This window comes from Dreissena polymorpha, chromosome 7 (genome assembly GCF_020536995.1).
Source record: "Dreissena polymorpha isolate Duluth1 chromosome 7, UMN_Dpol_1.0, whole genome shotgun sequence".
NCBI lineage: Eukaryota > Metazoa > Mollusca > Bivalvia > Myida > Dreissenidae > Dreissena > Dreissena polymorpha.
Genome location: NC_068361.1, coordinates 109,724,199 through 109,746,538, shown reverse-complemented (window position 1 = coordinate 109,746,538; position 22,340 = coordinate 109,724,199). Strand labels below are relative to the sequence as shown.

General features: G+C 34.0%; 4 protein-coding genes across 4 annotated transcripts in view; 1 reads left to right on the top strand and 3 right to left on the bottom strand.

Moving 5' to 3' along the window:
- LOC127837183 (interferon-induced protein 44-like) overlaps nucleotides 1-7,574 on the bottom strand; it is an 82,392-nt gene extending 74,818 nt beyond the window's left edge. The window contains exon 1 of the mRNA XM_052364109.1: nucleotides 7,556-7,574. The gene's annotated coding sequence lies outside the window, so the exon portion shown is untranslated. The remainder of the gene's footprint in view (nucleotides 1-7,555) is intronic.
- LOC127837185 (interferon-induced protein 44-like) overlaps nucleotides 1-22,340 on the bottom strand; it is a 103,495-nt gene that overhangs the window by 58,294 nt on the left and 22,861 nt on the right. The gene's annotated exons all lie outside the window — the stretch shown is intronic.
- LOC127837184 (interferon-induced protein 44-like) lies at nucleotides 698-21,959 on the bottom strand. Its single transcript, XM_052364110.1, has 7 exons — nucleotides 21,837-21,959; nucleotides 6,591-7,129; nucleotides 5,248-5,306; nucleotides 4,916-5,110; nucleotides 4,632-4,775; nucleotides 3,741-3,912; nucleotides 698-2,407 (listed from the first exon to the last, which is right to left on the bottom strand). The coding sequence occupies exons 2-7, from the start codon at nucleotides 7,126-7,128 to the stop codon at nucleotides 2,076-2,078; spliced, it is 1,440 nt and encodes a 479-aa protein (XP_052220070.1). The 5' UTR covers nucleotide 7,129; nucleotides 21,837-21,959; the 3' UTR covers nucleotides 698-2,075.
- LOC127840028 (uncharacterized) lies at nucleotides 14,221-19,345 on the top strand. Its single transcript, XM_052368416.1, has 3 exons — nucleotides 14,221-14,273; nucleotides 14,681-15,932; nucleotides 19,313-19,345. Exons 1-3 carry the CDS (start codon nucleotides 14,221-14,223, stop codon nucleotides 19,343-19,345), a joined length of 1,338 nt encoding a protein of 445 aa, XP_052224376.1.

The following is a 22,340-nucleotide window of genomic DNA, read 5'->3' as shown; positions in this document are numbered from 1 at the left end:
TTGTTCAGAATATTTTACAAACATTTCAAGAGATTATGAGGTTAATGGCTATTTGTAATAACATGGTAAGAAAAACCAAAGTAGATACACAAGTTTTTTAAAAGCCGGGGAAAACCCCATTGTTTAACTGTCGTTTGTTTTAACTGTATTGTTTATAAGTTGTTCCAGTTGGAGTTACATGTGCGTGTATAACGCGGCAATTCCAAGCACTCTCAACAGTTAAGTATACATCGAACAATATATATTTGCTACTGGTAACAGACCATCCGTTGGTGTAAAAAGACATTTAAAATTCAGTTGGAAATCGATCATACAACCCCATGTGTTACCTGTTGTACCAACGATGGATCAGCAATGTTAATATAATCAACAACAAAAACTTAACAGCCAATATTCAATTGGTTTGGCAACAAACTATAGTTGTTAAGCGCATATAAAGCATGACATGAATTTTCTCTTTGCATCAGTTGTACATCTGAATATTGAAATAAAGCACATCAATATTGCCAACGGCATTTCATGAACATCAGCAAAATATAGAGCGCGTTTATTGACTGTGATAATCTAACATTATCCCGTGTGAGTTGATTGACTCGATGCATGTATAGCGATATGATACATAGAGCATATAATATAATTATCTGTGCGTGTTTGATTACATGAGACGAGTCGGACAAATTCAAGTACACCAACAAACTAACCTGATATTCTATTTATTATATCACTTCTATGTTTTAAATAATTTAGGTTTTGTTTGCAAAACAAATCAGTACATTTTATTGTTACTACCTATTACAAACAATTATTACAGATACTGATTCGAACATGTCGTAGTAACATGATATCTATTTGTGATGTTTGCGGTACCCTCAATAGTCCTTGGCAATTCTAAGCAAAACACAGCGTAAAAGTCAACACAATCCATAAACGCGTTGATTTAACTTCAGCATGCCGGCTCTGATACACTCAGGTTTTGTAAGATTTGTTCTATAATACAATAAATAATAAATTTCCCATTTGTTTTTTCAACCGACAACAAACTGCCGAAGCTTACTTATAACGGATGCACTAACAGGATTGATTTTTACTGCAATTGTTATGGTAAGCCTTTACATCAGTGTAATATTTTTTACCTAAAGTTCTCTGAATAGTAAAAATAAATTAACATTTTACTGGCTGTAGCTTTACAATCCAATAGTTAGCATCGCTTTTAAACTTTATTTTATCCACAGATGGTTTTACATTCTTTAGAGAAGCATGGCACTGGCATAGTTGTTAATTAAAATCCTTTTTAACTCACAAAAAAACACGAAAAAATGCACTTATAAATGTATTTTTGATATTGCTGAAGAATCTTTATAGAGAGTGTAATTCTTGTATCCAAACAGTCTTTTGATATAATGAATATCCTAAAATAAACAACATCAAACATTAAAACAATAAATAAATAGCAATCAAACAGGGGATGAATTAAATTTAATTTAGTTACAATAAAGCTACTCTTGTGTTTAATATCGAATCCAATCATTAACTGGTTTAATATTCCTCAGAGCAAGATAAGTGTGTTGTATTTTAGAAGCACGTAATAAACCACTGATATTTAAAATGTTAGTGTTAATATGGCATTAATGTAACAAGTCTAATATAATCGATAATCGTATAACTATAATATATAATAACATGCAATTAAACAAACGGCCACCATATGTAACAAAAAATCAAATGAAAAGATAAATACAATAATAAGGTAATAACCCGTTGCAAGTAGAACATATTCTTTATAGAAAAAAACAGTTACTAGTTTATACCATAGATCTTAAGAAAGGCGAAACAAAACATCAATGAACGAATTAATATATTAATATAAATCCCATTTAAACAGCAACAATCAAAAACCAGTTTATCAACGCAAAAAGACATTATACTTGAGTCTGAATATTAACAGTCATAATTCTAGTTCGAATGCGCTATGAAACATTATATAATCATCAATCAAATTGAATATCCAAGTTATAAACAAGTCATGCGAAAAACATTAATGTCTGTTTAAAAGAAATCCTCCCTTATCTTTCTTATTAAATGGACTCTGAAGCTGCTTCTAAATCGTGTCCATCTTCTTCATTGGGACAATCAGTGCTGTCGGTGCTTTGATTTTCAATATGATCCACAGACAAGTACATGATCTGTCTCAAAGCAAATAGTGCCAGGAAGTTCACCCTGTCATCCATCGTCAACTCATCTCCGTAGTTCTTAACAGGAAATACATGTTGCTTTGGAAAGCCGAACATATCGCAGACTGTTTGCACTGTGTTAGCAATAACAGAGCTCGAGTATACCGTCTCTAAGTTCAGGGCGACAGCTTTGTCAAAGAGGTCGATTTTCGTCAAGATAACCGCTTGAGGTATCCCTTGGTAAAATGAAACAGAAAGACGCATTTATTAAAGATGACTATAAAATACACACAACTTTAAATCAAAGAAATCAACATCTATTTTAAAAGTGCAACTTGACACTCTTAAATGTCGCAAAGGAATTTTAGATAAAAGCTATCGCAACTATTTGTTTTCATTTACATTTGATATGCATATTAAGTTTTTTGCTGCTAAACCAATTATATAAGCGTTTTGAGACATGGTCAGTGCCTGGAAGAATACAGAATTACATTTGGTTTTAATAAGTGTAATTTATAACAGCACCAAGCTTAAATAAAGCAAGAGGTCAAAAGGTTTGGTGCGTTCAACCAATCCAACAGAAATAATCTATTGTTATTATGTCTCAGTCTTTGTGTCATAAATGTGACGTTAACCGAAGGCTTTATACCCTGTGTCACACCGATTGTATATGGGTAGGACATTAGTGTTCTGACCAAGCATGTATTTTTCAATCAATCAGAACGATTTTTAGACTCGATCGATGTATCAGTTAAGCAACTTGAAACGTTTTTCTGATTTCAAACGTGACTTTTGAAATCTTCGCAAGTTGTTACTTTAGTAATAAAGGGAAAATTGACAACCCCTCTCACCCCTGTCGACCATGGTTTTCAATGGACAGGACATATTTGTGAACAAAGCTGATATTCAATATGACCAATTGTTATGATAAAGTATTATACCATTCGGGCCAACAAATATGACATCTTGAGCTTTCAAAAACCTTTTAAAATTTGACCTTGAGATTTTCTGTGACACAATTTTCAAATCGTCTGAGCAATTATTGGGATATACAAAAATGTATGTTCTGACCAAGGGTAATTAAGATCGGACAATGCCTTTGACCTTTACACGTAGTTTTCGCTAGGTAAATGTTGACGACGGCATCCAATGCAAGACCGAAAAAAGCGACGGGCAAAAAGTGATAAAGCATACGATGAGAAGGATGTGCTTTAAACGCATCTTAATTGCAATACTGTCAGATTTAAGAAGTGTATTGTTTCCGTTGGGCATAAATCGAATCATAATTTCATTTGTGTGTACATTTTTATATTAGATTTGTCAACCAATTTACAGAAATGATAATCAGGAATACATTAACCGAATTTTGTTTGATCTAAATATTTATGTGACTGCTTTATTAAATATAAATACATATCGTAAAGTAAAAGTAAAATATATTGTGGGTGCACTTGCATACATTTTAAATGTTATCTTAATCTTTAACCGCGTAAACATTAATTTGACTCAACGAAAAATCAGGTTAACAAAGAAAAATATTTTTTAAACCGACGAAAACTTAAGATTTACCTTTCCGTATTGATAAAGTCCGGAAACTTTTGATTTTTGCCATCATTTCGGGGTCAAGCGTTGAAAGCGTAGATACATCCAGAACAAAGACAACACAATGAACCTTGTTGCTAAATTGTGGCTTCGTAACAAACGCCGAATCATCAACGGAAATGGGTTTCTCAGCTTGAAACTAAGTAAAACAAATTGAATTAAATTGGTTTGTGTCCATATGTACTTTATACTGGTAAACAGCAAAGTGGCCGTACGTATTGTTTAGACGAAGATTACCATGGTCCCTTATTGCCATTCTTTTTATACCGACACAGATAAAATCTCCGTTCAAATTAATTTATTTACAGCATTAACATGATTTTAATTAACACATACTGCACCAGATGTGAAATATATATAAACCCTGTGATTTTAAACTTTGGAATTTATATTTAGAGCGTGTTGTTCATGGACGTGGAGGCTAAACAGATTATTTATCAACGAAGGTAAATAAATAAAAACGAACAAATGTATAATTATACTGCTGGCTTATATCATTGTTTAACTTAAGCCGATCTAAATTCTAAATTCTAAAACAACTTTTAAACGCCTTTTTCTCCAAGCATTCAATATAAAAGGATGCTAACTGTGCTATCAGTCAGCTTAAAACGGTTTCAATATGATTTTGCTAATTGAACTTATACAGTTTTTTAAGACAAATTAAATGTATATTGTTTAATAAAAAAATGTTTTCAATCAAATCTACTCGTGAGGTCAAATGACATATTTCATGTACAAAATGAAAAACAATATTTTTTATCGGATAAAATGATTTTCAAAATCAACAATGTGCTCGCCGTAGCAATTTAAATGGATGCAATATTGTTTTCTATAACGTTAAAAATTGCAATTCTATACCTGGTATTTTTCTGGAATATGACCATCCAACAAAAAAGTGAACTCCGTGGTGTCAATTCCAAAATCGAGTTCCAGCCCCCTCGTGTCAAATATTCGCACATGAGGGCCTTTGTCTCGTGTTGATTTGAATGCGTATGGTTGATACTGAATTGTTATAATGATCAATAATCGGTTTTTTATCTACTGAATAATGTTTTTATTATTTAATATTTGATAGAGATGGTTATTAAAAAGATACATTCTTCGCCTACATCGGGTTATTAAGGCCTGTCATTAAGACGTACCGATTTGGTGACGCTGTGTCTTCCTTCCCCACAAACAGCCCTATATGTAATTCTGCCCTTAAATACAGAATCGACCGTGTTGCAGAAGCTGGATTTTCCGGACCCGACTGGACCAATCAGGACGGTGCGATAATCTTGGATCAAACCGTTCCTAGGTTTGATCGACTGAACTTCTTGCATGAGATCTTTCACCAACTGGATCGGTACAAAGTTGTTTGAGAATAGTGTTGATATTTAAGTGAACATCGAAAGCTTTATCTGTAATGATATAATTTATGAGGAGGAAAATGTATCTCCGACAATTACTTATTGTTTAAATTCAGTGGACATACCTTTTCACTCCATTCAGGTACTTTCCGCCATTCCTGATTTGTTTCCTCGGGAGGTTTAGCTACATATAAAGTTCTCTATTTAATACTGGATATGACGAAATACACATAGGGTACGATTTTATTTTCGGTGAAATCATCGTTTAGTTGTTAAAATAGGATTGTTTGCTGTATTGCCCTGATTAATACAAAATGGTGATCCGAGGATGTTACGGATATTTTAAGTCCGGATATTTATCAACCCATCCGGTGAAGAAACTCCCTTACCAAGGATTTTATCTTATTACCGTATTCATTATAATTATGCCATTACAGCACGCGTCTATATGAAAGTCCCGATTACTCGAATATTCTTTAGTCTAGCATACTTTTTTTATAAATAAGTGGAAAACATTTCATTGTACAACTATCACAAGCATTAAATGAAAATAAGATGTAAAATAAACAATACTATAAAAGAAATACATTTGTACTATTACATGACAGTAAGACATCAATATTAAAACCGTAAAACGAATCAATTTAATAATCCCCTTAATCCAGTTGTTTACAAAAATTAGACATCAATGTAAAGTATTTAATTGTATAGTAATCAACGTTTCAAAACATGTTTATGTGTTCAAAGAGAAACTACTGCCTAAAGACATTCCAGCGACGTTCTTTGAGTTGTTTCCCGCCAGTGTATTTTATTAAATAGGATTGTGTTTTTAATCATGATTGTTTCAACCGTCGTAAAATTTAGAATTGGGTAAACATACCCAGCAGCTAAACATCCTTAGAGAATGACACATCTCATGAAAAAGGTGTCAAATTCTCGAAAGGGGCTTAATATCACTGACATAAGTGACACACAGGAACATAATATCACCGATATTAGTGTATCATCACCGATAGGGGCGCACCATCGCAAATGTCAAAATATCATTGGAAAGGACGTAACATGACCGTAAGAAGGTTTTAACATCACCGGAAAGGCTAAACAATCCTGTAAGAAGCGTTTCATCCTCCGAAGGGGCGTATCATCACCGGTAAAAAAAGAAACATTCCATGAAGTGGCTTTACACCACCAGAAATGGCGTAAAATCAGATAAAGGGGCAGAACCGGAAGTGGCGTATTATTCCCTAAATGGGTGCACCTTTTACGGAGTAAGTAGTTAGGTACGCAGGTAGTTAGGTAGGAAGATACAACAACAAAATTACACATTTTACATGTACCAACGGTTAAAATGTGGATGTACGTATATTGGTACATAATTCAAAATTGCAGTTGAAAATAAAACTAAAAAGTCTTATATTATGACTCTCAGGATACAAATTGTATGGCAAAGGAAAGTAAAACGTCAAACCTGCTACACTGTACACTTCAAGTTCTTTGATTTTCAAGTTCCCGTTATGAATATCGTTCCAACTTGATACTCCAGACATGGTGTAGTTGTTACCAAACGCAAACCCACCATTCAATTGAAATAACCGACCGCTGTTTGTGATGGTGCCAGAGAATAAGTTCATATCTTTTCCGGTATTACTACCGAAAATGGGCCCATTATTTGCAAGAGAACATATGCTGTACTCTACATTTGAGACTGGGAATTTACGAAATGTATCCTTATCTAAGACCTTCAGCTGGAACAAGAAGGCTTTGTCGTCTCTTGTACAACCGTTTACAAGGCCAGCCCAGCTGGCCGAAGTGTAGCCGCCGAAAACGGATCCCACCTCATTGTACACCACGGTTACTGTGGCGCCCTGGTGGTCACATTTCTCGTGGAACTTCAGTGATGAACAACCACCAGATGTTGCATTGTACAGAAGGGTAAATTGTTTGTGTCCTTGACCAATCCACTGTTCCAGTTGTGTCTTATCTGAATCTCTGAGCTGCCCTGTCATTCTGAAGGGCAGAAATCAAATGTAGAAATGTGTTGGCGTTGTTGTTTTATTTGTCAAAATACATGAATAGAGCCGAAACAAAAATAAACTTTCTTTCTAAAATAATTTAGTGTTATAATTATATTACTTATTTTCTCTAGCGTAATCAACAGCGGTTTATACACATATGTAATGGACTCTCTCAAACTAGATATACGTCTGTAAAACATAATGGAAAATCTATTCACTGCATTGAAACGGCGTACACGCTAGTCTTGAATTTGGAATAATATACTATATGAAGCAGATTAGGTTTTCAATTCACACACAAGATTCCCAATTATAACGACGTTCTGTTATATTCTTTGATAATAGATCAATACAAACGGTGAAGACAAAATACAATTTGGTTATTCAGACTTATTTTGTAAAACGGAAGCTAGCGTACCTTTCCGATTAAATCCAAACAAGTGTATCACACAGTAATCAAACGTTATCAAACGAATGGAACTTTAGTCCAAACCACACGCACTTTTACGGAATACCGTTAGGGCATTCGTGGTTACACATTAAAATCCACAGGGCCACAATGCGACAACGCGAAAGTACGATGGCGACAATGCGATAGTACGAAGGCAACAGTGCGACAATACGATGGCGACAATGCGACAACGCGATAGTACGATGACGACAATGCGATAGTACGATGGCGACAATGCGACAACGCGATAGTAAAATCGCATTCCACCGTACTATCGCATTGTCGCAAACGCACTATCGCGTTGTCGTACTATTGTCATCGTATTATCGCATTGTCGCCATTGCACTATCACACTGTCGCAATTGTATTGTGGCACTGTCGTCATCGTATTATCGCACTATCGCATTGTCGCATTGTCGCCATCGTACTTTCGCACTGTTGCCATCGTATTGTCGCACTGTCTCTATCGTACTATCGCATGAACTTAACAATACAAATAAATTGAATAATACGATTATAGTACAACATATATGCTATTCAAAGTATAATATACTAGCATACACTCATTAGGGTAAAAAGTTTGATTAATGACAATTTCAAACATTTTTAATAAAGATCGAACTTTTAATAATAATTCAAGTTCGCTACATCTGAATATTTTATTTCCCCATTTAGCGGACCTCACAAACCAAATAATGTTTCTTTTAAAAATGCATAACGTCAAATGGTGAAGCGTGAACGTGCGACGTGGTGGAAAAATATTATATATGACGGCGTCATACAATGTCGCGCCTTTAAACAATTTAAGCTTTCAAATTAAATCATATTAATGATTTTAACACTCCCCGCCATGAAATGTGTACATTTTTTACAACAGCAAGCAACAAAGTGCAAAAGAACACGTACACATTCATTGTGACCATAGTAGTCACATTATAAGTAATGTAATAGCAACAATGACTATATAACTAACTATAATGTGCATGCTAATATTAATGTTAGCAATTTTAAATTAATATGGCACAACCGCAGAGCACTGTTACTTAATAAGCATGTAAACAGTAATATTAGATTTCTTTCAATCATGATTTTTTCTTTACATACAAAAAAACTCATTGTACACACTAATACGTTTAACGAAGACTAGCGCACCGCAATCAATTATTAACGTGAACAGTAAATTAAACTACTACTACTATTGCAGCTGCTATTGTTGCTGCTTCTGCTGCTGCTGCTACTACTACTATTACTACTTCTACTACTACTTCTATTAATACTACAACAACTGCTATCGCTTCTGCTACTGCTGTTACTGCTCCTCCTCCTCCTACTACTACTACTGCTACTGCTGCTGTAGTAGTAGTAGTAGTAGTAGTAGTAGTAGTAGTAGTAGTAGTAGTAGTAGTAGTAGTAGTAGTAGTAGTAGTAGTAGTAGTAGTAGTAGTAGAAGTAGTAGTAGTAGTAGTAGTTGTAGTAGTAGTAGTAGTAGTAGTAGTAGTAGTAGTAGTAGTAGTAGTAGTAGTAGTAGTAGTAGTAGTAGTAGTAGTAGTAGTAGTAGTAGTAGTAGTAGTAGTATGTTTTGTTTGTCAGAACTTGCTTTTAGGACGTTTTCAATTTCCCTCCATATAATCCGCGTCTGTGATTGGCCGAATATCTTGTGCGCACAATATAGCGATTGTGTTTTCAAGTCTCAAAAACAAAAAGAGACGGGAAAACAGAACTTGTGTTTTCCGCTCAAAAAAAAAAGACGTGAAAACAGAAATTTTGTTTTCCCGTCGCAAAAAAAATAACTGCTGTAAACAGACTTATTTTGTGTTTCCCCGAGTTAATTTTTTGTTGGCGACGGGAAAACATAACTTCTGTTTTCCCGACTTTTTTTTCGAGCGGTGATGTCACCTTAGTGCCACCGTAAATTTGTACGCTCATTGTTCTCTTCTTTAATTTCCTCGGCGTAGCCTTTGTCTATGTATTCCCGTAAAGCCATTGAATACATTTGTGCAAGGATTCGTCTCGCAAAAGCTTCTTCTTTAAATGCGACAGACGCGCGTGTGCCAACGCAATGGAATTACCAAAACCATTTGGTAATGGTATGTCTCTATTTCGCCACGGAATACCTTTTTTTCTTCGTGGTTGTTCCCCAGTCCTTCATTTAAATTTATTACAGAACCAGCTTTCCGTACTTTCAATTTCATTCAATTGATTACGCAATTTATGACGTAACACATGTGACCTCATTTCTGTGACGAAAAACAGTTTTAGACTCTCTTGATTTTAGGGACAACAATTCCGTCGTGGAGGAATTTTTATTTAAGCGTTAAATATTTGTAAGGATCGAACGATTTCAAAACATATTTCGGATTGTGTGAGTGTGTGTTTGTCATGCATTATAAGAAATACACTTATTGTAATCGCTCCGACAAGTCATTCGATTTCGAAAATCGTGTTTTTGGTGAAAAGTGATTAGCATTCAAACACTCGTTTACAAAAATGTGATTTAAAATCAATATAGAATAATGGATAGAATAACAAAAAGTGAATAACACATCGTTATTATTTTATTATTAAAGCACCGGAATCAAGTTGTCGTCGAGGTGTGTCTTGTTCTATAAAGTTTGCTGTTCGATGACACCTGTTCAAGCTCTAATAGAGGCATACATCTGTACGGAAGAATCTCAGTTTCAATCGAAATGTGTATTATCAATATTGTGTGCTACGTGTCGTTATAATTATGTCCGATTATTGCGTTGTGTTGTGGATAATTGTATTGATCACCTTTGGCTAAGACTGAATGTGAACGCCATTATCAGTTGAAGACGCGCGATTCTATTCTTTTCTGGTATGAAAAATCGGCCTGGCTGAGCGGGCCGATATAAATTGTGTTTGCCTGCTTAATACGAATAACGGCCCGCTCGCGACGGCATTTTGTTACTATTTCTAGTAACGATACAGTGTTGTTGTTTTGTTTTTTATTTGGGGGGGGGGGCTATTTTGGGGCCGAAATGCGGCCCCATTCTCCTCCTCAAAACATATATAAACTTCCCCTTTTTCTGAAGAAAATTCCCCTCAGGATGTCTATACTATATGTAGAAAAATAAAAAAATAATAGTTTTATTCCATAAATTCAGTCCAAAATATAAGAAACATGTAAGGACACACGTATCAAAACATTATAAAATCATTTCAAACAATTATTTGACCTCCTGTATGAGAAACCTGAAGCCGAAATTCGGCGATTTTCTATTTGTCATCGGTTTTCGCGACCCCGTTTTGTAATTAATTTTCGAAGAAATAATGATTATAAAGTGTGGAAACAGGCATATTTTCAATAAATAAAGCGGCTGCTGCTAGTTCTATCTAAAACAAAACATCTGAGACAAAATAATTGGCTTTAACAGATGGTGGCTTGTCAGGTACAACGTACAATATGAAAGAGAGGTATTTCAAAACATCCATTGCCTCATTGCTTAGTACTAAGTGTTTAAATGTGTCAGAGTCAGTAATTTTATAAAACAGATTTACTTGTGTTTTTCAAGTCGGTATGCCATCACATTTTGTTTGCCTACTCATATTATCATATTTGGCGAACGTGTTACATGACTTCTTCGATCTTCATTGAAGTTTTTGGTTATGAAGAATATGATGTTTTACATGACGGTTTTGTCTTATCTTTAACTGCATTCTCTAAGGCAATAGCTAATGAGCTGGAAATATGCTTCTATAACTTTATAAAACACTGTATAAGCTATTGAATGTGATTTAACCATCTAAATCACACAGGTATACATCAAGATAAAAATTCCCATTTTCGAGCAAAGCGACGCAAAATTCCCCTACTGAAGGGCCTCGCCACCTTTCCCATCAACCTGAAAAAGCACTGCGATATGTAATATCTTATTAATTTCACTGTTTATTTTCTTTGTATTTTGGTCAGTATGATCCCAATTTTAACGATATTGACATAGTCTCAATAGTTATGAACCGAGAGTCAGATGTTATTTGAAAGTAGACGATGCAAATTGTACAGATTACTACGATGGCACTAAGGTGACATCACCGCTCAAAAAAAGAAGTCGGTACAACACAAGTCCTGTTTACCCGTCTCCCCCCAAAAAATAACTCGGGGAAACACAAAATTAGTCTGTTTTCACGAACTAATTTTTTCTGGACTCGAGAAATCAGATGTTCTATTTTCCCGAGTTAATTTTGTTTTGGAGAGGGGAAAACAAAATTTGTGTTTTCCCGAATCCTTTTTTTGAACTCGGAGAAAAAGAATCATTATATTGTGCACACAAGATAAATCGTCCAATCACAGACGCGGATTATATTGAGGGACTTAATCCCTCAAAATAATCAGCCAATGAAAACGTCCCTCGTATCCATAAGTTTTAGCAGCGGTCAAAGACAACTCTACCAAGGGCAACACTACTTCCCTCAATATAATTAGCGTCTGTGATTGGCCGATAATAATGTGCGCAAAATATAGCGATTGTGTTTGCCCGACAAAAAAAAGAATAATAATAACTTAGGAAAAGAGAATTTTTTTTGGAGACGGGAAAACAGAACTTGTGTTTTCCCGACTTCTTTATTTTGTTTTATATCCAGTAGGGATAAAGATATACATATTTCATAGTAAAAACACTCTTTTATTAATATTTCGCCCAAACGGGCTTTATCAAAGTTTACAAACACGAATTCACTACATAGTTATAACTGTCGTATACACCAATAAAGTAAATGTTTTATAACGTCAAATATGACAGGAAATGACGTCATGACGTCGTACTTTACCATGCGATATACAATTGCGCCAAAATACATAATATACATGACATTTCGTTGTATGGTTCTTATACTTTATCAGAAATTCATGCCCATTGTAATTTTCCAAATTGAATTTGATAATAAAAAGTATTACAATAACATCATATTGTTATATCAATAATAATAACTATATTAATGATAACAATAATTAATATAATAATAATATAGATATTTACTGTACCAACCTAAAAAGAATATTCACAAACTCAAAATTCCTATTTTGTAGTCAACACTATTACTATAATATCTCAACACTAATTCTTATTGACTATATTTATCAACATTTAAACAAATTGAAATGATTAATAATTTATTATTTATAATAATTTTAATTCCAATCTTTTAAATGAAGTTAAATTCTAATGTATTGTGTTCATACATATGCACACATATATACGCATTCCTTCACACTTGTATGTGAGAGGGTGGATATGTATGTGTGTATATATGAGTATATGTGTGGGTGTGTATATATATATGTATATGTGTATGTATGTACACATGTAGGTGTTTATTTGTGTACCTGTAATTATATGTGCAAGTATATGAGTGAATATGTACAAGTGTGAAGGAATGCGTATATATGTGTGCATATGTATGAACACAATACATTAGAATTTAACTTCATTTAAAAGATTGGAATTAAAATTATTATAAATAATAAATTATTAATCATTTCAATTTGTTTAAATGTTGATAAATATAGTCAATAAGAATTAGTGTTGAGATATTATAGTAATAGTGTTGACTACAAAATAGGAATTTTGAGTTTGTGAATATTCTTTTTAGGTTGGTACAGTAAATATCTATATTATTATTATATTAATTATTGTTATCATTAATATAGTTATTATTATTGATATAACAATATGATGTTATTGTAATACTTTTTATTATCAAATTCAATTTGGAAAATTACAATGGGCATGAATTTCTGATAAAGTATAAGAACCATACAACGAAATGTCATGTATATTATGTATTTTGGCGCAATTGAATATCGCATGGTAAAGTACGACGTCATGACGTCATTTCCTGTCATATTTGACGTTATAAAACATTTACTTTATTGGTGTATACGACAGTTATAACTATGTAGTGAATTCGTGTTTGTAAACTTTGATAAAGCCCGTTTGGGCGAAATATTAATAAAAGAGTGTTTTTACTATGAAATATGTATATCTTTATCCCTACTGGATATAAAACTGAGTATTGACATTACACTCCTAAAAGATTTATGAGTATGAAGAACTACATACCATCGCACCAGAGTAAATTGCTACGTTACAAATCACATGCGGATTTCTTAAATAAGTGCCTCACGGAAGGAATAGTGCCGAATGGATTTAAATTACAATGGGAACCACAAATAGATATGGATCTGGAAACTCGAGAAAAATGTGCCAAAGTCAAGAAGGATGCGTCATTGCGGTTGATTACACTTACTGAAAAGGCTATTACAAGTAAGATAATAGAATTACAAAGCAACAATGTTGATATTCATAATGAAAACTCAAATCATTTACAAAGGAGTCTATATGAACGGAAACAAAACAAATTACAAAAGGCACGTATGCTTAATTTTGACATCAGAGACATTAATAACTCATTAGATGATTTCATTGTGAAAAATGTAGTAGGAGATGGGAATTGTTTTTACAGATGTATTGCTTTAGACATTTATGGATCTGTGGAGAAACATGCATGTATACGAGATAAGATAGTTGACCATATGCACAACAACACCAATCTGTATTCAGTATATATAGATGAGGACATCAACATTCATATAACAAATCAGAGTCATAAAGATGGCAGAATGTCTTCATGGGCTACAGAAGCAGAAATTTATGCAGCGGCTACGGTATATTCAGCTGTTGTACAGATCTACAACGTAACGAACGGTGTAACTCAAATTCTGAATTTCGAACCGGTTACAAAAAGTACAAAAATAAAGCGATATTTTTTCTTGAAAATGGAACATGGACATTTTGATTCATTAAGAGTGAAAAGTAAACAAAAAGTATCACATGACCGAATTGAAGATACGTCTCAGTTTGACTGGTTCGATATGGAACAACTTCCCGAAAAGCCCCATGTCAAAACAATATCGCATGATGAAATGGTACGAATTCCGAAACCATCTGAAGTGGAACATGCATGTTTTAAGGACAAAAAGAAGGTTATAAACAAAGACAATCCACACAAAGATACAGACAGAGACTTGGTAACAAAGGATCAGTTTTCAACAATCATAAACTTATCTTCCAGGGATTTAACATTTAATGAAAAAGAAATTCTATCAAAAGGTTTAAAATTCATACCTACAACTAACAAATATGACATCACAAAACTGCAAAGCGATCTCTGTGAGTGGGAAAGACGCATGCGGCTTAAAGAGTATTTCCATGATAAACAAAATGATCAGGAGAAAGATAATATCAAACCATGGATGAAGAAAAAAAGTAGATTTACACCAACACCTGGGAGAGAAAAAAGTCTTGATACATATATTGACGCGGTAAAACGAGAGATACTATATGGACTTAAAGACAGAGTTCAGTCAAATATAAGTGACAAAGAATCAAAGGCCTTACAAAGCTTGCTGAATGATTCAAGTATAATCATTCGACCCGCAGACAAAGGATCAGGAGTGGTGGTCGTTAATACCGAGGACTATATCAAAAATCTGGAGAAGGAAATGAATGAATGTGATTCTTATGAAAAAAACAACGGAAAGTGTAAACATGAAGCAAGCAGGGCGGTTAAAAAGGTAGCAAATAAATTATATAGAGACGGCCTTATTGACCAGGAACTGAAAGATTACTTAATACCAAAACACCCCCAAGAAGCAAAGTTAAAAGGAAATCCAAAAATCCATAAAAATAACAATCCATACCGGACAATAGTGAATGGCATTAGGACGGCCACAGAAAACATGGCAGAAGTTGCAGAGAAAGAGTTGAATGAGTTTGTAGAAACAACACCAAGTTATATTAAAGATACAACAGATTTTCTGACAAAACTGCAAGAAATCCCCAATGAAATTCCAGAAAATACAATGCTTTTCTGCTTTGATGTTATCAAACTTTATCCATCCATTCCTAAACAAAAAGGCTTAGAGGCATGTAGAGAAGCACTTGAAACTAGAACAGACAAAACCATCCCTTCAAAAGCAATAGAAGAAATGATAACCACCGTTCTTGACAACAATATTATAACATTCAATGGGACTGAGTATAAACAAAGAAAAGGAGTTGCCATAGGCTCAAAGTTGGGGAGGAATTTTGCATGTGCCTATATGCGTAAATGGGATGAAGAACTAATGAAGAATGAGTTCATACCAATCTTTTACAAAAGATACATCGACGATGGATTTGGATTTTGGACACATGGACTGGAAAAACTTAATGAGTTCCTTATGTTTGCAAACCAGATTGATAAAAGTATTCAAGTAGAAATGAGAGTTGGTGGGAAAGAAATAGATTTTCTGGATACTATCGTGAAGATAGAAGATAGGAAAGTAATAACATCTTTATACACAAAACCCTCAGACAAGCACATGTATTTAAACTACAAATCAAGCCATCCAAGAAAAACAAAAGAAGCCATTCCATATAGTCAAGCCATTAGACTGAAAAGAATCTGTTCTAAAGATACAGATTATCAGGTCCATAAGAAAAATTAAAACACTATCTTCGTAGACGTGGCTATAGCGGAAAGATCATTGACAGGCAATTTGATCGAGCAGACAAGCTGGATAGGGATACTCTTTTGAAACCAAGTGAAGACAAGAAGAAAAACATGAAAAGAGTTCCACTTGTACTTACGTACTCGAAAAAACTACCACGCATACACGATATTGTGAAAAAGCACCTACCTCTACTGCACGAGTCGAATAGAATGAAGGAAGTTTTTAATGAAATGCCTATTGTTGCATACAGACGAGACAAGAACATAGCAGATATATTAGTGCATGAAAAAACCAATCGTACTATGACAAGGGAGGTCAATCCAGTAGAAAGATGCACCAAAAAGTGTGTAGTGTGTGACATGCTAACAAGGGGGTTGCACAACCGTGGAGGGGTGAGTGGAGTGACCATTAGCAAAAGGCAGACCTGTGAAGCATGTAACGTCATCTATGGAATAAACTGTATACAGTGTGGCAAAATAGTTTATGTGGGGGAGACATCACGCTCACTAAAAGAACGATTAAAGGAGCATGAGGCAGATACAAGGCACCACAGAAGCAAACCTGTTGCTGAGCATTTTAACTCCGGACAACATAGTGTAGAAGACATGGGAGTATGTGTTTTACAAAATATTAGAGACAATTCGGATTACTACCGCAAGATAAAAGAACTTAACTGGATTCAATTGTTAAAGACAGAAGTTCCAAATGGACTTAACACAAAAGCAGCTTCCGATTTAGTATGGCAGAATTATAGGCGATAGTGTAGGCCAATACGAGATTCGTGTAGACAGTTTAAGCAACGATAACTATTTTCAAAATGCATAATTCTCCAACAATAGTGCATGCGAGCGTAAGTATGTGAGAGGGTGGATATGTATGTGTGTATATATGAGTATATGTGTGGGTGTGTATATATATATGTATATTTGTATGTATGTACACATGTAGGTGTTTATTTGTGTACCTGTAATTATATGTGCAAGTATATGAGTGAATATGTACAAGTGTGAAGGAATGCGTATATATGTGTGCATATGTATGAACACAATACATTAGAATTTAACTTCATTTAAAAGATTGGAATTAAAATTATTATAAATAATAAATTATTAATCATTTCAATTTGTTTAAATGTTGATAAATATAGTCAATAAGAATTAGTGTTGAGATATTATAGTAATAGTGTTGACTACAAAATAGGAATTTTGAGTTTGTGAATATTCTTTTTAGGTTGGTACAGTAAATATCTATATTATTATTATATTAATTATTGTTATCATTAATATAGTTATTATTATTGATATAACAATATGATGTTATTGTAATACTTTTTATTATCAAATTCAATTTGGAAAATTACAATGGGCATGAATTTCTGATAAAGTATAAGAACCATACAACGAAATGTCATGTATATTATGTATTTTGGCGCAATTGTATATCGCATGGTAAAGTACGACGTCATGACGTCATTTCCTGTCATATTTGACGTTATAAAACATTTACTTTATTGGTGTATACGACAGTTATAACTATGTAGTGAATTCGTGTTTGTAAACTTTGATAAAGCCCGTTTGGGCGAAATATTAATAAAAGAGTGTTCTTTATTTTGAGCGGTGATATCACCTTAGTGCCACCGTAGAATATACTATGTGATTGGATTTCGTTTTATATATCGTGTGATTTTAAACTAACTCGCATGTAAAACATATCGCAGTCGGTTTTCCAATAGAGCTGTTAGCGTGATTTTTACTCTGTTATCGGATTCTATTTACACAGCACTTCAGCTACTGATAACATTCGCAAACATACCACTAGCCAGTGAGCGTTAATTTACAGTCAATCTCCTGATAATAAATTCCCAATCGACTGAAACTGGATCCACGTATTTGAAACGATATTTTCTTCACATTTAATCGAAGTTAATGAAGGTGACTTCAATTTTATTTGTAAGAAATGCATTAAATCATGTTATTGTCCGAACTCGAATTGTTCGAAAGAATACATCAATAATATACTCTTTCAAATAATATACGAATTATCAACGATATGTATGAATATTATATATTCAATACGGCTTATACGATTTTCTAAAGAAATCCCACCAATATTGTCTGAATGCATTTAGCATTACTAATATGATATCGTATGCCCGAATTCAGTGTGTTCACGAATTAATGCAAGAAGTTCACTATAATGGATTTCAGCCTATGCACGTGGAAGGAGTCCAAGATCTAACTTACGACGCATCGACAAAACAAAAGGAAACTAGAGATTCAATAGCATATAAGCGTTTTCAGCTAGCTGAGTTTGTGTTGCGGTTTACATTTCATTCGGGGAAAGAAACACTGATACGTCAATACACAAGTAGGAAGAAAACTATAAAATGATAAATCATCTACTCTTTGGACTTTTCGTACTAACGTCCATCGGCCGGAGGAGGATTTTAACACAATACTTTCCCCGAATGAAATGTAAACCGCAACACAAAATAAGTCGGTTTTTGTTTTTTTTTAATCGGGAAAACAGAAATTCTGTTTTCCTGAGTTATTATTATTCTTTTGTTTTAAGTCGGGTAAACACAATCGCTATATTTTGCGCACATTATTATCGGCCAATCACAGACGCTAATTATATTGAGGGAAGTAGTGTTGCCCTTGGTAGAGTAGTCTTTGACCGCTGCTAAAACTTATGGCTACGAGGGACGTTTTCATTGGCTGATTATTTTGAGGGATTAAGTCCCTCAATATAATCCGCGTCTGTGATTGGACGATTATCTTGTGTGCACAATATAATGATTGTGTTTCCCCGAGTCCAAAAAAAGGATTCGGGAAAACACAAATTCTGTTTTCCCCTCTCCAAAACAAAATTAACTCGGGAAAATAGAACATCTGATTTCTCGAGTCAAAAAAAAAAGTTCGTAAAAACAGACTTATTTTGTGTTTCCCTGAGTTATTTTTGGGGGGGGGAGACGGGTAAACAGCACTTGTGTTGTACCGACTTCTTTTTTTGAGCGGTGATGTCACCTTAATGCCATCGTAGTAATCTGTACAATTTGCATCGTCTACTTCCGAATAACATCTGAATCTTCGGTTCATAACTATTGATACTATGTCAATATCGTTAAAATTGGGATCATAATGACCAAAATACAACGAAAATAAACAGTAAAATGAATAAGACATTACATTTCGCAGTGCTTTTTTCAGGTTGATGGGAAAGGTGGAGAGGCCCTACAGTAGGGGAATTTTGCGTCGCTTTTTTCAAAGCTCGAAAATGGGAATTTTTACCTTGTTGTATAACTGTGTGATTTAGAGGGTTAAATCACATTCGATAGCTTATACAGTGTTTTATAAAGTTATAGAAGCATATTTCCAGCTAATTAGCTATTGTCTTAGAGAATGCAGTTAAAGATAAGACAAAACCGTCATGTAAAACATCATATTCTTCATAACCAAAAACTTCAATGAAGATCGAAGAAGTCATGTAACACGTTGGGCAAATATGATAAATATGAGTAGGCAAACAAACTGTGATGGCATACCGACTTGAAAAACACAAGTAAATCTGCTTTATAAAATCACTGACTCTGACAAATTTAAACACTTAGTACTAAGCAATGAGGCAATGGATGTTTTGAATTACCTTTCTTTCATATTGTACGTTGCACCTGACAAGCCCTCATCTGTTAAAGCCAATTATTTTGTCTAAGATGTTTTGTTTTAGATAGAACTAGCAGCAGCTATATTTATTGAAAATATGCCTGTTTCCACACTTTGTTATCATTATTTCTTCAAAACATCAATACCAAACGGGGTCGCGAAAACCGATGACCAATAGAAAATCGCCGAATTTCGGCTTCAGGTTTCTCATACAGGAGGTCAAATAATTGTTTGAAATGATTTTATATTGTTTTGATACGTGTGTCCTTACATGTTTCTCATATTTTGGACTGAATTTATGGAATAAAACTATTATTTTTTTATTTTTCTACATATAGTATAGACATCCTGAGGGGAATTTTCTTCAGAAAAAGGGGAAATTTATAAATGTTTTAAGGAGGAGAATGAGGCCGCATTTCGGCCCCAAAATAGCCCCCCTCCCCAAATAAAAAACAAAACAACAACACTGTATCGTTACTAGAAATAGTAACAAAATGCCGTCGCGAGCGGGCCGTTATTCGTATTTAGCAGGCAAATACAAATCGAAACTTGGTCGTCTTTAGATAATTAACAGATGTGCCAAATCAAACTCAAATCTATATAAAGAAGTTATATAATAGCCAAACTTTGAACTTCACATAGGAGGGTGATTCTTGCGCTCGACAATTAGTTATATGTTAGTTAATGTATCACGTTTTGTCAGAATTGATAAAAAAGGTAACGCCGCCAAGATAGACCAACCTCATACGTAACTAACATGGAAATTTGCCAATCAACAAAACAGAACTGTGATATGTCTCTAGGCATTGTGTTGAACGAATTTGATAATCTCCACTCTTCTATTCCTTTTGTGTGTGCGTTTTTTTGCAGTATGACGTCAGGAATATTGATCGTTGATAGATTCATTATAATAGGGATGTTGTTTTTGTGGCCTGTCAAAAACGTTAGCGTAATTTTGGAGTCTTTAAACAAGCTGATGATCTGAGGTTAAAACAGAAACGTGAATTTGCGGCAATCAGTGCCAAGCACAGTAAATGTTTTTTCATCAATTATACAAACTCTACAGGAAAACTCCCTGTTTGGTACTATGTATTATCAGTTTACCGCACTACTTACTTGAATGTCAAAATCGTCAACAGCTTGTGAATGCAGTTTATGGTAGAGCGTATGGAACACAATTTAGGTTACTGACTTGTCGATCCTCCTAATGTATGACAAAAACTGGTGGAATTTTACAGTTTGTTGTTTTTTTCGATTATATAATTATGGTTCTCTGCCTTAATCTAAATGCCCAAACTTTCAAAATTCGCACACGTATTTGAACAAGTCACTTTAACGTTGTAGATATAAACGCTACGACCAGCAAGGTTGTCTCGCAGTGTAACATTATCTCTTGTTTACACACCCGGATGATTGCAAACTATAAGTTCGTACTGCGTTCTAAATACTACTGAATTTTGATCTGGCAAGAGAGCCTAATTATTCACAATCCTTACATTGTTTAATGGTGCGGCTACTCTCTTTTGGTTCATTAGTAAATATGTGTTTCGTTATATGTACAATATATTCATCTTACAACAAATTATATCAAATAATACACCAATTTAACCCACGCCACTCATTTGAATTGTTTACTATGACTGATTTGTTCCGACCTAATTTTCTAAAAGCATAAAACAAACATATCAGACAGATATCCCCGCACGATAAACCATGGCATGATTTTTTGTAACTTAAATGCTAATTGAATTCCGTTTATAAAATGGTTGGTTTAGTATATTTAAACGTAATACCATTATCAATTAACTTACTGTAAAGTTTATAAAAGTTTGTAAAGTTCAAGAACAATGTAGGACATCAAGAAATGAGTAAAATAATAGCCAATATACCTTGAAGATAAGTTTAAATTATCAACTATTAGAAATCAACTCATTCACTTATATAAATTTACAATTACTCATGTTCTACAAGTATGTGCGAATTACCATTACGGTTACTTTCGATTCTTCTTTCTATTTTTGTAAAATATTGCATATGCTCAATTAAATGTTAAATCATAAGTCATTCTTACTTGATTGGAAACTCTTGTAGGACGACACTCTTAATGTATTAACTGTCTCCGGAATCCTCAGTAAGATACATGTAGATCCAACGCGTAAACCGTCTCTTGTTATAAGGTTGTAAACAACGCGCGTTGAACTAGCGCGGAAATGTCTGCTTTAATTTTGATGAAAATGTCAATGGCATCGTTCATGTGTTGAGAATTGTGACTTGTTATGCAAACGGTCCCAAAATACATCAACCACGTTATAGTCCACTTTTTAAAACGAATTTACGGTGTTTTAAAAATAATTCTAACCGAAGGTGAAACTAAAATTAGTACATTATGCGATGAATACCCTTTACTTTGAAAAGAGAATTTAAAAAAGACAATACAGAATTAAAGCAATACAGACGTTTACTGTGTTATATGTAAATAGCTAACAATCTTCGTAGAATCATATCTAGTGGATGCTGTTATCGAGTCCTTGGCAATGATCCCTCAATCCATACGTGACAAAAAAAATAAAAATCA

Coding starts and splice junctions, on each gene's coding strand:
- LOC127837184 (XM_052364110.1), bottom strand. CDS start 7,128: ATGACAGGGCAGCTCAGAGATTCAGATAAGACACAACTGGAACAGTGG. Junction 5,111..5,247: donor TACCTGAATGGAGTGAAAAG/GTATGTCCACTG, acceptor GTACCGATCCAG/TTGGTGAAAGATCTCATGCA. Junction 3,913..4,631: donor ATATTCCAGAAAAATACCAG/GTATAGAATTGC, acceptor TGTTTTACTTAG/TTTCAAGCTGAGAAACCCAT.
- LOC127840028 (XM_052368416.1), top strand. CDS start 14,221: ATGGCAGAATGTCTTCATGGGCTACAGAAGCAGAAATTTATGCAGCGG. Junction 14,274..14,680: donor AAATTTATGCAGCGGCTACG/GTATATTCAGCT, acceptor CTTATCTTCCAG/GGATTTAACATTTAATGAAA. Junction 15,933..19,312: donor TGAAGATAGAAGATAGGAAA/GTAATAACATCT, acceptor TGCTTTTTTCAG/GTTGATGGGAAAGGTGGAGA.